Genomic DNA, 16,491 nt, shown 5'->3' on the forward strand with positions numbered 1-16,491 from the left:
TGGCCAAAAGATGGCATAGCTGAGAGTGAAGTGTAAGGTGGTTGGCTTTAGGATGGCCTGAAAATGGGAACAAGATAGGCTAGGGTTGTCCCATTTCGCAAACCAAGTTATTTACTTCCTAGTACAAAGGCATCACAGTTACAATGTAGTGTGTTTATAATGGGTTGTGTCTCTCATGGTGGTTGCGATGGAACAAGGGGAAAAAAGTGAGGAATCTAAGCTGCCTTTCTGTTTTCTTCCCTTTCTTTTCTCTTTCTCTCCCCTTACAGGCTCTGAAAGTGTTCCAGCTGAAATTTCAGATCGGACACACTTGCTGCGGCGTCAGAGGCAGTGATTCCGAGCTGCCAGTGCGTGCTGCTGCCAGGCTGCAGGATGGTGCGTGCAGCCAGGCCACTGCTGCTGCTCCTCGCTTTCTTCCTCCGCGCGGATGCTGAGAGTAAGCCATTCTCCCTGCTCTAGGGGTCTGTGACCACAAAGAGTGGTTTTGTTTACATTTGGCACTAGGCTCATGGCCTCTGAATGCATTTCCTTTGGAAGTAAATCCTGAGACACTGTGGGATCCTCCGTGGCTATCGGCCAGCCTTTGAAAGAGATTATTGATGTGACTTCCCTTACCATTTCCTCTCTCTTAATGCCCCCCTTTTTTTTGTGCATCTAACTGCTCCTACTGTTTTGTCCTTTTTTTTTTTTTTTTTTTGATGCTTTTACCAGTTGGGTGGCAAAGATATTATGAGACCAATGATATAACTCAAATTGGGGTTAACCAATCGGTGTTGCCAATAAGTAAATATTGTTCAGACACATTAGAAATTTCTTTAGTTTTGCGGGTATTTCTATGTTTAAAAAAACACACAATGTCACATTGAGCCCAATTAAACTTCCAAGCCCCTTGTAGCTGTCATAGCAGCTGTTCTAACGTACTGTTTCCGACAGCTGTCGGCGAGTACAGTATTCAAACAAATCAAGCAGAACTGACAACTTTGTGGCTGGATGAAGAGTGTGGAAATGTGAGGAGAATTCTGGGGAATACAGACACAAAAGTTTGGATTATTGGACCCAATGTATGAAACTGAGATTGTGGTCAATTAGCTCTCCAATTAATGAGAAGATCATATCTCTTTCATAATTAGGGACTCATTAGGTCTACCTTGTTTACATATGTTTCCTTTCCCATCTGTCTTGTGGCCTTTGGAATCAGTAGTACTGGGAAAAGGCATGTCTCTGGCCTGTACTCACAGCGTATCTGGTTCCTCAGTAGTGGTTTAGCTCACATGAGAGCTGGCCATTCTCATTGGGGGTCCCCTGGTACTATTAAAATGTTATATACATCTGCAGTCATTAAGTTTCTCTTCACTGACTATTTCAATGAGATTAAATTTGATTCATGTTAAGGATGTTTTGAAGACAAGGATCCTATGTCACGTTGGCCACTACCTATGAAATTGCATTTTGACAAGAATTTCCTCAATAGCTGCCAATTTCGTTATTTAAATAGGAGCAATATTTTTGAAAGACAGCTTTCCAGGACTGAAAGGAATAATGTTAATAATAAGATACATATGGAACATGCATGTTTTAAGCACAACATTCTCTGGTTAATAATGTATATAGTCTCCTAATTAGCACTTGGGAGTGTTGGTTTAGGACGAAGCCAAGGAATTTCTTGTACAATGCCAGCAAATAATTAACTGGGAAAAGACCCAAATGAAAGATGCTCTTGTTATTTTAAAGCCCTTTATGTCAAAATCTATTTTAATCTAATCTAAATTTACTTTATTAAATAAATCAAGCATATGGCTTTATTTTTCTGTTTCGGCTGAAGTGGAGAAGTAAGTTTTTTTTACAATTGTTAATTTCTGGCAAAAGCTTATGAAGACCCTGGGAACTCACTCTAATATCAGATCTCCTCTTAAGAGATTTCCTTAAAGTTACTAGATATAATTATCGTATGCCTATAAAGTTATCCTTTCAGATAAGTAAAAATGTTCTTCTACTTAGCAGCTACTCCTTTGCCTGGTTCTGTGGTGGAAAGTGACAGACAGATGTCAAGAGTTTAGGAATAAATACTTTTAAAATTATGTTTTAAAAAGCAGTCTGTACTACAGATGACCATCACCTATTTCATCTTCTCATCCTGCTCCTCCCTTTCGCCCTCTCGCTCTCCTCATTCATCACACTTCCTATACAGTAGGGTCTTACAAAAGCAATAACAAAGGCACACATTAGCAATTTTTAGTTAAATTAAGATATTATCATGGTATATATTCATGTGATATGAGCTTTCAACTTCAAGATGTAACCTGAAAAAGAATCCATTCTTTCTCACTAAAAAGTGAGATACAGGCTTCTTCTTTGCAAATTAATTTTGTCCAGTTTGCCCTTGTCTACTCAGCCTTGATTTAGTATATGTTTCCTTTAACAGATTCATTTGGCATTGGCGAATAGCATGTGTAACCTGAGTGTTCCTGGCGAAAGAGGAAAAATTAGCCATTTTTTAAAAGTACATTTTAAAATAAGAAAACATCCCTTAGTGATCTACTGGAGGATAGTCATGGTACATGAATGCACACGATAGAGCTGCAAGTATAATTTTAGTCACTAAGAATGTTCAAAGAACAATTGATCATATATAATCTAGATTATAACCCATTAAATTATGCCTTCACCTTTTCTTAAAACATGAACAAAATCAAGATATAGGTAGCACTGAAGAAAAATATGATTTCTTCACCATCATATAAGAATATTTCTTAGGCTTCCATTACCTGTGTCACTGGTTTCTTTCTCTATGCTTTCATTGGTACATTTAGCCATATTTGTTTTTCCTTTTAACTAAATGTGTTTCGTATTTTCAAGTGATCAGGAGTTATATTTCAAAATTTAATAGTAGCTTGTCAGAGCAATTTGAGAACTATGAAATAATACTTTTTCCCCCTCTTTTGAAGAAAGGACTATAAGGGGGTAGGGAATGCAAAGAAGCCACTCTCGTTTACAGTGTTAATTTAATATGTTCAATTCACTCCTTTTTGAAATGATTAACTTCAAAGAGCTAAGGTATTAGGATTATAATCTCCTGTGTAGAACGCCATAGCAAAGTGTTAGGTGTGATGTTGCATTAAGCAGGAGAGCTCTTAGGAGCTTTTGTTCAAACCCAGGTTGAAAAATTGTGATAATATCCCTTTAGCAGAAAATTATAGTATTTGCCATTGACCATTTAAAATGCCCTACAGGTCCCCACTATTAAGTCGAGATGTGTTCATGGATCTATTTCTTTTCATTCTTATGTTTCAAATGCTCAGAATGATTTTGCTTGCTGTTTCTTGAATGCCCGTACACATGTTAGAGCTATAGTCTCAGGAAAGAATTAAGTGTGACTTCTGTTTGAGCACTAGGAGTAGTGCTTCCTCATGCCAGGCTAGCTAGTTTTCTAGTTTAGGTAGTGGCCTGATTGAAGTCAATTCAGTGATACCATGTGTGCAAATTCAAGGTGAATTTAGATTATGTAGTATTAGTGTAATCTCTCGGTGAATATTTTTCTTTTGACTGAGTTTTCATAATAGTTTCTGATAGTTTTATCTCATATGGAGCTTTAGTTTGTGATTTACCAGTTTGTTTGTTTGTTTTAAACTAGATGCCAGCCAGGAACACGCTGTTAGCACCTTTTTTCATCAAACTGCTTTCACTTTAATGAAATTGCTTACCACTTACTGTTACATGCTAGACCTGACTTTACACTTTGGCCACTATAATTGGACCTGAGTGTTAACTGGATCTTCATTAGAAACATAAATCTTGATAGTTTAATTCCTCGAATGTTTTAGTTCATCCATTTTCTGTTGCCTTTTGCCATTTTTTAAACCTCAGATCGTGAACACTCCCTCATTTTCCTTCTCTACTGCTAAAAGACCTTCCTATAGTCCCTGTGCTTACTCACTTTGTTTCTGTCCTATATGAAAACAATTTATTCTCTTTGGTATTATATCACTATATCCAGGGATCTCCTTTATTTCTTTGGCATTAGAGAATAGACTGATATCTATGTTTTAAAATAACCATTTTTCCCTTATGTATTTCCTGGTGGGCAGCATAAGGTAATAGTTAAGAAAATGAACTCTGAAGCCAGAGTTTGTTTTTAAATTCTTGCTGTCATTTTGTAATCTGGAGCATGATATATCATGCTCTTTGCTTTGGTTTCCCTTTCATTAAAATGTGGATGATGGTGATGTTGTATGATATAGACCCTGGGTTTTGAGAAGATTAAATGAGTTTATATAAAATACGGGTAGGTGTTTAATAAATATTATATGTAATTATATCATTATTCAAAAACATTTAGCTAACATTTTTATTGAGCACTCATGTTAGGTGCTGTGCTAAAATTCTTTCATTTGACCTACAGATTATCAAAATCTGGGTGGTTGATAAACCAGGTTTTCTTGATGCATGTTGATGTCCCCAACTTGCTTCTCTATACAGGCTTGTACATAGCCTGTATAGAACTCTCGTTCCAGGAATTAAGTTGAAGATTAAGAGGGAAAAATATGAACCACATCTGCTTTTTTTAAGCTTTAAAAAAATCTATCTTAGACTTACCAATTTAAAATTTATTTGGCTTGGTCTAATGGGTAATGGAAAGTGTTCTCATCTTTTTGTTCTGTTGCTTCTTGTAATGCACTTGAGTTGCTCAAAGGGTGGAGCTATAATTATTTACTGTAAGCAAAAATAGTAATCTGTGGGCCAGTGGGCCAAAGAAGCTAGGTATGGAGATCAACATGGTAAGGAAGGGAGTGAGTAGTTTTTGATATGGCCAGAAATTATCTGTATAGAAAGCAAGATTTTTTTTAAGGAAAAGAAAAACGATTGGATTAAAGGGCAGAGCAAATGATTTCCTCTGAGAAATAGCCTAACTGAAGGAGTTAGACCTCCCCGAATGAATTTAAGAATGGAAAGGATGTCTTTCTTATGTTATCAAAATGCATACCACCCAGCAAACAGGGCCGTTTCACACTAAGAACATTCACACTTCATTAAAAATGTCTTTTTGCTTTTATTTTAGATTATGAGTGGTTGGGTATATATGTATGTGTGTATGTATGTATGTGTGTATGTACGTATGTATGTATATCACAAAATATTAAACAGTCCCTTAAAAGGTAAATTGCTTGGGATGATGAAATGTTCTAATGTTACATTGGAGTAATGTTACTAATTGAGTATAAACACACTAAATGTCATTGAATTGTATACTTTAAATGGGCGAACTCTATGATGTGTGAATCACATCCCAGTAAAGCTGTTTAAAAAAGAAAAGGTAAATTGTTACTTATTACCCAGCTCTTTGGTTAGATTCCCTTTGGTATATGCAACCTGAAAGGAAAGTGTGTTGTTTTCTTTGGCCAGTTAGAGTAGACATGTGCGTTGAGGAGAGCAGGGAGAAAGCCAGTTCATTTACCATGCTTATAAATGCCTTCCTTGTTTTCCTTTCCTCTGAATTTACAAAGGTGTGGCAAATTAAAAATCTTGCTTCTCCCTCCTCCTTCCTTCCCTCACTTTAAAGTAGTTAAATTAGCAGTATCCAGCTGTCTGCAGCAAAGAAAATATTCCAGCTATTTTACTGATCCTTTAGCCCCATTGCAGAGTTTTCTGAGGCTTTCTGAATTAATTGCTCCCAGCAGAGCTGTATCTACCTAGTAAGGTTAAAAATATGTCTCAAAATCAACAAATGTGTACACTTCAAAGCATTTTGAGTGTAGAGGGATTTGCATCTTTTTTTAATCCAAAGCATAACATATTTGTTATCTTTGATCTCTGCTTGTGATGAGGCTCTAAGCTCAAAGGATAGAACAATATCTAAAATATTTGTGAATTACTTCTTGTTATTGCTAATAGCCTGGTCGTAATTAATTAATCTGTTCTATGATTTCCTCATTTCTTTCTCTTCGCATTTTCAGTTTCTTTAATTTTCCTCAGTTAGCTACTATTTATCTGACTTATTTCAAATAACCTTCATTTGTTTGGGAGCCCCCACTCTCCTGCATATATTGTCTTGCTTCAGTTAATTCAGAAAACCTCCAACCAGTATCCATCTTGAAGAATCAAAGAGAAAAGTAATTGTGTGGAAACCAATTCCCTCACCTATAATTTTGTCTTGCCTCTTTTCCTCAGTTTGCTTTAGCTTCATTTATTCAATCACCAAGCTAGTGTGTGTTTGTGTGTGTGTACGCGCATGCTTGCTGGATGAAAAGCTTTGTGTAAAATGATGGAGATATAAAGATTTAAAGAAGTGTTGTCCTATATCAGCTTGTAATCTATCTTCAGAATTCATAGCTCACTCTTTGGAACTCTCTCAAGTGGGATTTTCAGACTTTATATCCAGGCAAGAAGTAATTCTTAAGAATATAGACTCAGGACCTGGAGTACCAGTGTTCAAATCCTGCTTCTTCTATACAGTTATTCTGACCGTGGGCAAGTTAAAAATCTCTGCATGCCTCTCATCTGTAAAATGAAGACTGAAAATAACACACACTTGATGTGGTTATCATAGGGATTAAATAAAGAGCTGCTTTCAAAGCATTTTGAATAACAGGATTAAATGTTAGTTGCTATTATGCTTTATTTCTCATTAGCTTGCATCATTTCCAAATTAGAGGCATCCATGTTTAGATCTCTACTGACGTTTATTATCCCATTAACTTCATAATTTGAGCAGTATCTTTTAAAAATGTAAATATGTATCTTTATTACATCTGTGCTTTCAAAAGACATTGCCCGATTGGCTTGTTCATGTATTTAATAGTTCCTTTAAATGTTTATTGAACACATCTTTTGTGCTGAGCATTGAGTTAACTAGTGGGAATATAATGATAAGATAAAGAGATATGATCCCTGCCCCTAAAGGGCTTATATTCTAGGGCAGCGGTCCCCAACTGGTGCTCCTGTGAGAATCTAATGCCTGATGATCTGAGGTAGAGCTGAGGTAGTGATGCTAGCGCTGAGGAGCTGCTGCAAATACAGATGAAGCTCTGCCGCTCACTGACCACTCACCTCCTGCTGTGTGGCTTGGTTCCTAACAGGCCAAGGAGAGGGAGTTGGGGACTGCTGCTTTAGTGAGATAGGCAAATATGTAACACCAATCTTAAAATTTTATACTTTCTAACTGTAGTATTATGAAGATAGAAAATAGGGAGCTAAGTGCCTCATCTGTTCAAAAGGGTAATACACATCTTAAGGAATGATTTTTTTTTTTTTTACTTTGAAATAATTTTAGACTTAAAAGAAGTTAAAAGTTTCTCCCAATAATAATTTATTGCATCACGACAATACATTATCCAAATCAGGAAATCAACATAGGCACAATAGTATTAACTAAACTACAGATTCGAGCAATTTTTACATCAACTCATTTTTTATGAGCCTGCTGTGCTAACAAGGGCAGCTTTCAACTCACTTTTTAAAAGACGTATATAATTCTGTTAAATTTAATTACATGCATAGCTCTTGAGGGAATGCTTTTTGAGCTAGTGTCTAATGAACGAATAGAAGTCGACTACAACTGAAAGAGCTATTGGAGTCTGAGAAAGATAGTACTCAGATACCCGAAGACAGGGATAACCCAATGTATTCTAGGGCCTGAAAGAATAGATGTGACCGGATCCCAGGCCCTTGGAAAGACAAGGAATTCAGATACAGTTAGACTAGGACTTAAAGATCTGCTAATGCGAGGCTTCATAGAACTTGTTCAAAGTCTCGTTTTTATTCTAAGAACACCTGGGGGAGGGACAGGAAGAGATTTGCATTTTAAAAACATAAGTGTGGCTGCAGGGTAGGGAAATGCTTTGGAGCCTCAGTGGGCTAGAGTGGCCTTGAGATCTGATAAGAGGCTAGTTGGAAATTCTGCAGAAGATGAGAAAGTAGGGAGCAAGCACAGTGGTGGAGGTTAGGGAGACCGGGCTGCCTTGACACTTAAGAATATTTTTTAGTTGACTTTTTTGAAGATAACATTCTTTTAAAACTTGAGCCATCAACAGGTTACTATAATTTGGAATGAAAGAAAACCAAGCCATAAAAAGGACTTGACCCTTTTTTTTTTTTTTGACATGGCATTATGTTTCTTTTCCAAAATTTTATCACTGCCCATTCTTACAATTTCACTTTTTGGTTCTTGAGTTCAGGTAGTTTTATTTAAATTTAAATTTATATTAGTATCCATAAAGAAAATGCAGAATCCAGAATCAGTTTAAAATTATGAGTTAAGTTTACTATCTTATTACAAAAGATATTTCATGTTTTGATCTCCGACAGTTTTCAGTTCACTCTACAATTTGTGATGGGTTTTGCAAAATCACAGCATAGTATTGTGACAACCAGGATAATCATTTTATATTGCAGTTATTAAGTATGACAATAAAATATAAATTACATATTTAGTTTAAAAAAACCAGCACACAATACATTGCTTTTCAGTTAAAAGTACAGAAAGCATAGTGGATCTATAAAACTAAATACATTTCAGTAGTTTTTCTTTTCTTTCTTAGTTATTTGCTGTTATTGTTACATAAATTTTTAAGGCGCCTATAAAGGAGTGAGAGAAAAAGAAATAGCTGTTATTTGTTTATCACTAAAAAGGTCACTCACAGATTTAAGCTGTGGTGATTTCAGGTTTATACAAAGAAAACCTCTCTAATATCTGTATGTTTCCTTTAAAAGTAAATTTAAATCACAACATTTAATTTAAAAGTAATATTTCATTTAGTAAATACCTACTCTGTGCCCGTATAAACCAGATCCTGGTTTTTGTTATCGCAGAATTTACATTCTAGTTGGAGTGGAGCTAGGTTAGGGAGGAGAGGCGCGGCAAGACAAACTTATGGACAAAAGGTAAATGAACAGTGTGACTTTGGATAGTTATAAATGCTGCAAACATAATAAAACAGGGTAATGTGCTATGACAATAAGAGAGGGCATTAGGGAGGGGACAGGGCACTCCTTCATTTTATATCAAGGAAGGTATTACTGAGTGAGATATAACCCTTAAGCTGAATGATGGGAGGGGTCCAGTCATTAAAAAAGTGGGAGTTCAGAGCACCCAAGTGGATAGAGCAATGCTTTGTAAAGGGCTTAAGGCAAGAAAAAGCCTAGTGTGCTCAAAGGACAAAATAAGGCCCAGGAGACTGGAACACAGCAAGGGAGAAGAGATAGGAGAGGCAGAGACGGGCTAGTCATGTGACTTTGTAGGCCTTGTAAGGAGCTTGGATTGCTCCGTAAAATGTAGGGAAACATAAATTCTTGGGATATCTACCTGTGAAACTTGAACTGGACACTATCGTCCTCTACTGGGACAAAATAAATTTTTATTTCACAAAAAGCGCATTGAAGGATTGGTGCAGTTGCCTGATCAAGTTTAAATTCATTGTCTAAATAGCTTAATTGAAATTTCCTTTGTACCAGTGAATATTGACTTTGAACACTGAAGCTTTTGTTTAACAAAAGCAAAAGTGTCTACTTTTAGCTGTTTAGTTCTGGACAGTTTTCTGTTTCTCTTAACGGATAATAGTGTTACATTGGAAACATGTACTTAAGTCTGTTCTTCCCGTCATCGATATATAGCTGGAGAGGACTAAGGAGTAAGTACACACAAAAAGCAGGACGATAACTGCAGGATGTTGGCCAACATAGACTTGCGGGACAGACGGGAACCTTAATACGTCTTTTCTCTACATGCTCCCATTTAGTCAGGGTTATAGCAACAGGATTCCTGACTGACTCCTGATGTAGATGAAAGCATTCAATCTTTTCTGATAAACCTCCTCCATTTAGGAAAATAAATCTCTATTGCTTATGTGATTTAACATATTTGGACTTACTTTTAAGCCCAGTGGGGAAGTAGAGCAATAAGTAAAATAAGGATTATTAAACCATAACTTAAATGTGTTTCCTCTAAAATGATATATGTTGTTATTATCCAGATATGGCTTTAATTCTGGCCCCTCTTCTTACCTGTAGCAACTTTCTCAGTTCTTCTGGCTCTTTGAGGATATTCATAGCTCTCACTGGTCCTGTGACGTTCAAATGAGATCCTGTATGTGGAATACAGTAAGTGCCTGCTATGTGGCAGGCATTCAGTAAAGTTTTTATCCCATTGTATATACGATAATGCTTGATGTATGCAGACATCAGCTGTCTAGCATTTTCATCTACTGACATGATTTTCAGATCAAGAAATTAAGCAATATATACCTGACAGCAGCAATAAACAGAACAAAGAAAAAAAGTGTCCATCATAGATTTGTAATATAACTTATGTGCTGTACTCTTTGTGAAATCTTTCCATGCTGTGTTTATGCATTAGTGTAGCTCAGGGTTTCTCAAGCTTTATGCTATTGACATTTTGGGGTGGATAATTCTCTGCTGTGAAGGGCTGCCCTGAGTCCTGTAGGATGTGTAGCAACGTTTGTGGCTTCTACCCAGTAGCACCCTAGCCTGGAACTGTGACAACTAAGATGACTTCAGACATTGCTAAATGCCTCCTGGGGGCAAAATCACCCCTGGCTGGGAATCACTAATGGTGTGTAAGCTCTGGAACAGAATGTTAGAGCACAGGTTAGGAGAGGTAGATACTTTTTACTTCTTTAGGGTTTGGAAGGGGGACATTTTGTGAGAAATACAATAGGCCTTTCACAAATTCTTGAAATCAACTATGCAAATTGAGAAAGAAAAATCATAGTTCTGTTTAATATCTGTGTAACCAGAGACAGATTGCCTAATTTCTTCATGTCTCAGTTTTGTTGTTTGGAGTATTGTATGGTAGTTGTAGGGTTGCAGTAAAGATTAAATATTAACCAAAGTTAGATACTTAGAACTACATAGTGAACATTAAATAAATGTTAGCCATTGTTATTATTATATTACCTCTGTATTTTATAGTATATTAATTCACTTTGTTAAATATTTTTATTTTATTTTACTTTATTTTAGCAATAAAATTCAATTTTATCTCATACTAATGATTGTGATAATACCTTTCCCTTGTATAATTGTTTAAACACTATAACTTTAACCTCATTTACTCCTGAATACTCTAGGAGTAGGCAGCATACATTCCATTATCACCACTTTTCAGGCAAAAGAAACCAAGCGTTAAATAGATGACCTACTTGAAGCAAAAAGATGCATAGGTGATGGAGAAGGACCCAGAACTTAGCGCTCCTGACTCCTGTCTAGAGAGGAGGCAGAACAGTTAAAAAGAACAGGCACAAGAACTCAGAATGCACAGCAGCTAGAATGTGTTCAGAGGGCCCAAGTAATGCCACCATCACAGCAAACCCTGAGGCCCATCTGTACTATAGTTGTCCAGGAACCTCACTGATAGTCAGAATGAAGATTCAGAGTCTTGGAGAAAAGATTGTATCGTATTCACAGTTTATGCACTGTGTAAGAAATGGAGAAGCATTGAATGACATTTAGAAAAGCTTCTTTTCCATTTCAATTAAAAAAGAGAAAATACTGTCGATTTGGAAAATTTTACATTGTCTCTTTCTGCATCCAGTGTTTTATTATAAAATGATTTTCATTTTCTTTGAGCTTCTTTTTTTCTCTTCTCTGTCAGTTTGATTCTAAATTGTCAACAGTAACATCTGCCTTCAGATTTTATTACTATAATCATGACATACCAGCCTCCTGGTCATGATGTGGTGAACTGGAAATCATGGTCGAAATATATTGCAACTTCTCTCTAGGTGGAATCAGATTCCCCTCCCCTTGAATGTGCGTTGGTCCTTGATGTGCTTTAACCAATGGAATTCTGCATAAGTGATGTTATACCAGTCATGGGCCTAACTCTTAGAAGTCTGGGAGCCTCCACATTCACTCTGTGGCATCTTGAGTCATCATAGAAAGATGCCTAGCCAATCTGCTGGAGGGACCCCATAAAAGAAAGAAATTCCCAGACAGCCCACTTGAAGAGCCAGATATCTGAGCAAAGCCATCTTGGCTTTCCATCTTCCTCTGGATGACTAAGACTTGTGAATGACCCCAAGCGAGATGAGAAGACCCGCCTAGCTGAAGCCTGCTTGGCGGAATTGTGTGCAAAGAAATCTTTACCTTAAGTAAGTTTTGAGGTAGTTTGAAACACAGCAATAAATAACTAAAACACGTGGTGCTTGTCATCAAAATGAAGCACTCGCCAGCTTGATGAGCATCTTTGGACCTGAGGTTACTTTATTCTAATTTCTCCTCTGAGACTGTAACACAATTGATGTTCTAGATTAACAAGCGTTTAAAGGCAGTCCTTTCCTGAGTAGATGAACACATTTTTATACATCAGTGAAAGCCCTAAAATTCTGAAACTTTTACACATTTACATGCCTCGACCAGAGGGCAACATATGTTTTTGAAAGGACCATATAGTAAATATTTTTGGCTTTGTGAGCCTTACAATCTCTGTCACAACTATTCAGCTCTGCCATGATAGCAAGAAAGCAGCCACAGACAATGTATAAATAAATGGGAGTGGCTGTGTTCCAATAAAACTTTATTTACAAACATGCAGTGAGCCAGATTTCATTCGAGGTTCATGGCTTGACGACAACTGCTTTTGACTCAACTCACAAGTTCTCCCCAGACAGTAGGAAGTGGAGAATATTTATCAGCAAGAGGACTTTATTTTAACCTGGTGAGGTTAGTTAAGGGAAGAAAACACGTTTGATTAGCCTCTTTTAGCACTTTGCTTTGTTAGTAGTGTTTATTAGGAGCAGATTAATTAGAATAAATAAGTTCAAGGAACACATTTCTTGATAAACAGTGCTTAACCTTTACAACATATGTAGAAAAAGCTTTGCATGTTACTGTGCTTTATGTCTTTTGGGGGTGCTCAGAGTACTTGGCTGTTAGTGCCACTTTAAATAGCAAACTCCTAAAAAAAATGAATAATTTATCAGCTATGGGATAGTCTTTGTTGTATTGTGAGCCTGACATCTGGAGCTATGAACATTTTAAATAGAAAAAAATGCCGAAAAGTGTTATATTTACTGAAAGTGTCGTAAGGGGGTCTGTAAAGAAATAAGTTTATAATTATGGGTCTCAAAGCCTGATATTGGTTTCATAAAAGCTAGCAAAAACAGAAATGTCATGGTGAATTTGATCACATCATTCTGGTACAAACGTACTCTGTACCATCTCAGTTCTTCTAAATCAAAAGCAAGATAAAACTGACAAGAAAGCATCATTGATCTAGTAGCAATGCTCAGAAATAACACTTGTGATCCAATATGTCAGCAAATTGAATATGCTTTATGGGGCATGGAGAGGAGGGGTTTGCAATTGGTTGCATTTGGAATCTCTGACTCACATGGGAAAATTTACAGAACCAACTGTTGCCAGTTTGTCCTGGCAGCTAGTAGAAGGCACAAGTTTCTGAAAATGTGTGAAGGGTATAACTATAGTCTTCTAAGGATGGAAGTTGTTTAGAGTTGTATGATGAAGTAGGACTAATTAGATTAAACAAAAATCTTGGCTGAGTATGAAGGAAAATGACTAATGGTTAAGCCTATTGGACTATGGAGTAAAAATCTCAAGGGAAAGAATGAGAGTCCCACCACGTGACTCATTTGTGGTAAGCGGTAATAACCACTGTGGAGAACTAACTACTGTTTCTGAAATAATTAAAACTACATCAGCAAAGGGATATAAAAAGATCATTTAGCAATTGCAAAACACATTAGTCTTTTTGCATTTTAATTGTTCAGATTTTAAGCGAGAGATGCAAGCAGGAAAGGTATTATGATAATTGTAATAAAATAATTGCTTGTATTTCAGGATCTATTTTCTCTAGAGAGTTTGCAGTTTAACAAGTGGCCCCAACATCACCATTGGTCAAGAAATAAATGGGCTCACTTCCCTTTGGTGTATTTACTCAGGCCACTAGGCTCTTCTTTGTAGCTTTAAAGAAACTTTCACAAATTACTCATGATCATCAACATTCTGTTTAACTCAAAAATTGCTTTCTGTTTTTCTAGCTTTTCTAGTACTTTCTCTTCTTTTCTGACTGCTTTGCAATTTCACATCTTATCTACTCTTCCAGGTCCATTTTTCTGCTGTCTTTGGCAACTCTTATTTAGTGCTCACTATGCCTCAGGCTCTAGAGATAACAAAGAGACAGAGCTAAGTCACTGCTCTCAGAACAGTGGGGGGTGCAATAAAGAGATAATTACAATACAGGCAAGTGCATGCAGTCGTAGACAAATGCACAAGGTGTTGCCAGTAGCAACTCGTTGGAATTTGGAGGAATATCAACAGGTATCGAGGAGACAAAATATACTGGAAGACATTAAGGCAAAGCTAAGAAGCTTGAAGCTTGCCTGGTAGATCAGTGATTCTCAACCTGATTATACTTAGGAGTTATTTGGGGATAAACCATAGCTATATAGTCCCCATACTGACCAATTACATTAAAAGAAGGTAAGGACCAGCACAGGTAATTTAAAAAATGTTCCTCAGTTCATTCTCAAGCACAGTCCAGTATTACTAACTTATAAGGGAAGTGATGGAAGCTTTTAAACTGGGTAGCGATGTGGTCCAAATTACATTTTTGATAGTTCACTGACAGTTGTTTGGAGAATGAATTTGAGGGTGAGGGACCAGTTGAGAGACTGCTATAAACTCAAGCAGGATAAAAGTCACAAGTGAACTGTAGTTGTGATTCTAGGATAAAGAGGTGCCAGATACAAAACTTACTCAAAAGAATAAAAACTTGAAGGTTTATGTGATGGATTAAATTGATAAGTACTAGAGGATCCATAGAGGGAACGGCTAGAAAAGCATGTAAACTTCTTTGTGTATTTCTCTTCCAATCCATTCCTCCTCTGCCAATGCACGTTATCATGGTTTTTGTGTCTCTTCTAACATTCTTTGTAGATGTCATATGTTACTTTCAGTAGTTGTCTAACATTCTCATTTCCCATGCCCAGTGCAAGTTATATTTACTCATCTCAGCTCCTACCTCCTTGCCCCTGTCCTAATACTGGGCCTTGAATACAATCAGAAGTAGCAAAATCAATACCCACAGTAACCGTTCAAGTAAAAATCATTACTGATGTAGGTCATTTCGACTCTTTGAAAAGTTTATGCTGTATCTCATGAAGGAAACAACCATCCAGCTTTTCCATGCCACTTGGGAATGCATGCCGAGGATCTTCTGCTTTTTCTAGGGAAGCTCAAAATCCAGATTTATACGTGAAACATCCTGAATTTTTACACAGTGGCTTGAATTAAAAACTGTTACGTAATAACAATACTGAGGCCAAAGGGAAACCATCTTTAGGATGGATCTGGTCTGGGTCCACAAATTTTCGCTCTCTGTGTAAGGTCTGAGTAGAAATTTGTAGAATTGAAATAAATAAAATTTCTCAATCCCAGTAGTTTTGAGCCCTTTCTGTGGTTTAATAATAGCAGAAATTTTAACAAAGCACCAGCAGGCAACACTTAGGCTGATTTTGTTTGTGGAAAGTGAATTAGAGAATGGTATCCATTACCTGGTATCTTTTACACTAAACTATAAAGCAGGACAAATTCAAGTATCTTAACTGCAATTATATAAATACTTCTGGTGAGTATGAATTCTGGATGATGAATTATTCATTTAAATCTTTTCCTTCCCAGTTTTGTATGCTCTAGCAATTCCAAGTTTAATGGCCTCAGGTGGCCCCTCATAGCCTGAGGCTGTGGGGAGAGGCCCCCCTCTCCCTCCTGCAGATTCCTCCATCCCCTGGAGTCAAGTCAGCTTGGTTGCCGGAGCTCCTTTTTCCTCTTAAGGGCTACTCTGGCTACTCAATGTGAAGCCTCAGAATTTTGGAGGCTGAAGAGCAGTTGAACAGTTGTTCAGCCAGTAAATTAGCATTTCAAAGGCTGATGCTCAGAAGGGCATTGCCCAAGCGAGCAGCTGGGTGGACACAGTATTTTACTCATAAGGTCCCGTCTGGAGTTATAAGATAACTCTATGAAAATGACTTGGTTATTATATGAAGACTAAAGATTTGGTGCTAAAACTTTTTTCTTTATCCATTTTGATAAAATGCACTCTAGAATGTACCTTTCAGTTCTCAATATTAAATAGATCAAATGAAGCATGATTGTTTATTTATGTATTTCCCTCTGTTATATTGAGATGCCCTGCAGAATTGCTATGATATATAGTTGGCCCGCGTTGCTGCATTTTTGTAAGTCCATATATGTTTTATAATTTTATTCAGAAGAAATATGGTGTGGTAGAAAGAGCAGCTCCTGTCTTTTGCTGTTTACTAGAGGTGTGGTCTTGGGTATGTGCCCTGCCTGTCTCCATCTTGTTCACTATCATATTCCCAGCACTCAGCAAAATGCTGGCAGGTAGTATATACATCTATATTTATCTAATATGTATTCTGTACCTACTACCTGCCAGCATTTTGCTGAGTGCTGGGAATATGATAGTGAACAAGATGGAGACAGGCAGGGCACATA

The 16,491-nt window shown here is 36.9% G+C and overlaps 1 protein-coding gene across 17 annotated transcripts in view; it reads left to right on the plus strand.

Moving 5' to 3' along the window:
• The first annotated feature begins 252 nt into the window (after positions 1-252).
• Positions 253-16,491, plus strand: part of PTPRD (protein tyrosine phosphatase, receptor type D) — a 396,821-nt gene continuing 380,582 nt past the window's right edge. For all 17 annotated transcript variants that reach the window (XM_023535084.1, XM_023535086.1, XM_023535085.1 and 14 more), the window contains exon 1: positions 253-436. In XM_023535084.1, coding sequence (XP_023390852.1) covers positions 373-436 — 64 coding nt within the window. In that variant the 5' untranslated portion in view covers positions 253-372. The remainder of the gene's footprint in view (positions 437-16,491) is intronic.

This window comes from Pteropus vampyrus, unplaced genomic scaffold (genome assembly GCF_000151845.1).
Source record: "Pteropus vampyrus isolate Shadow unplaced genomic scaffold, Pvam_2.0 Scaffold136, whole genome shotgun sequence".
Taxonomy (NCBI): domain Eukaryota; kingdom Metazoa; phylum Chordata; class Mammalia; order Chiroptera; family Pteropodidae; genus Pteropus; species Pteropus vampyrus.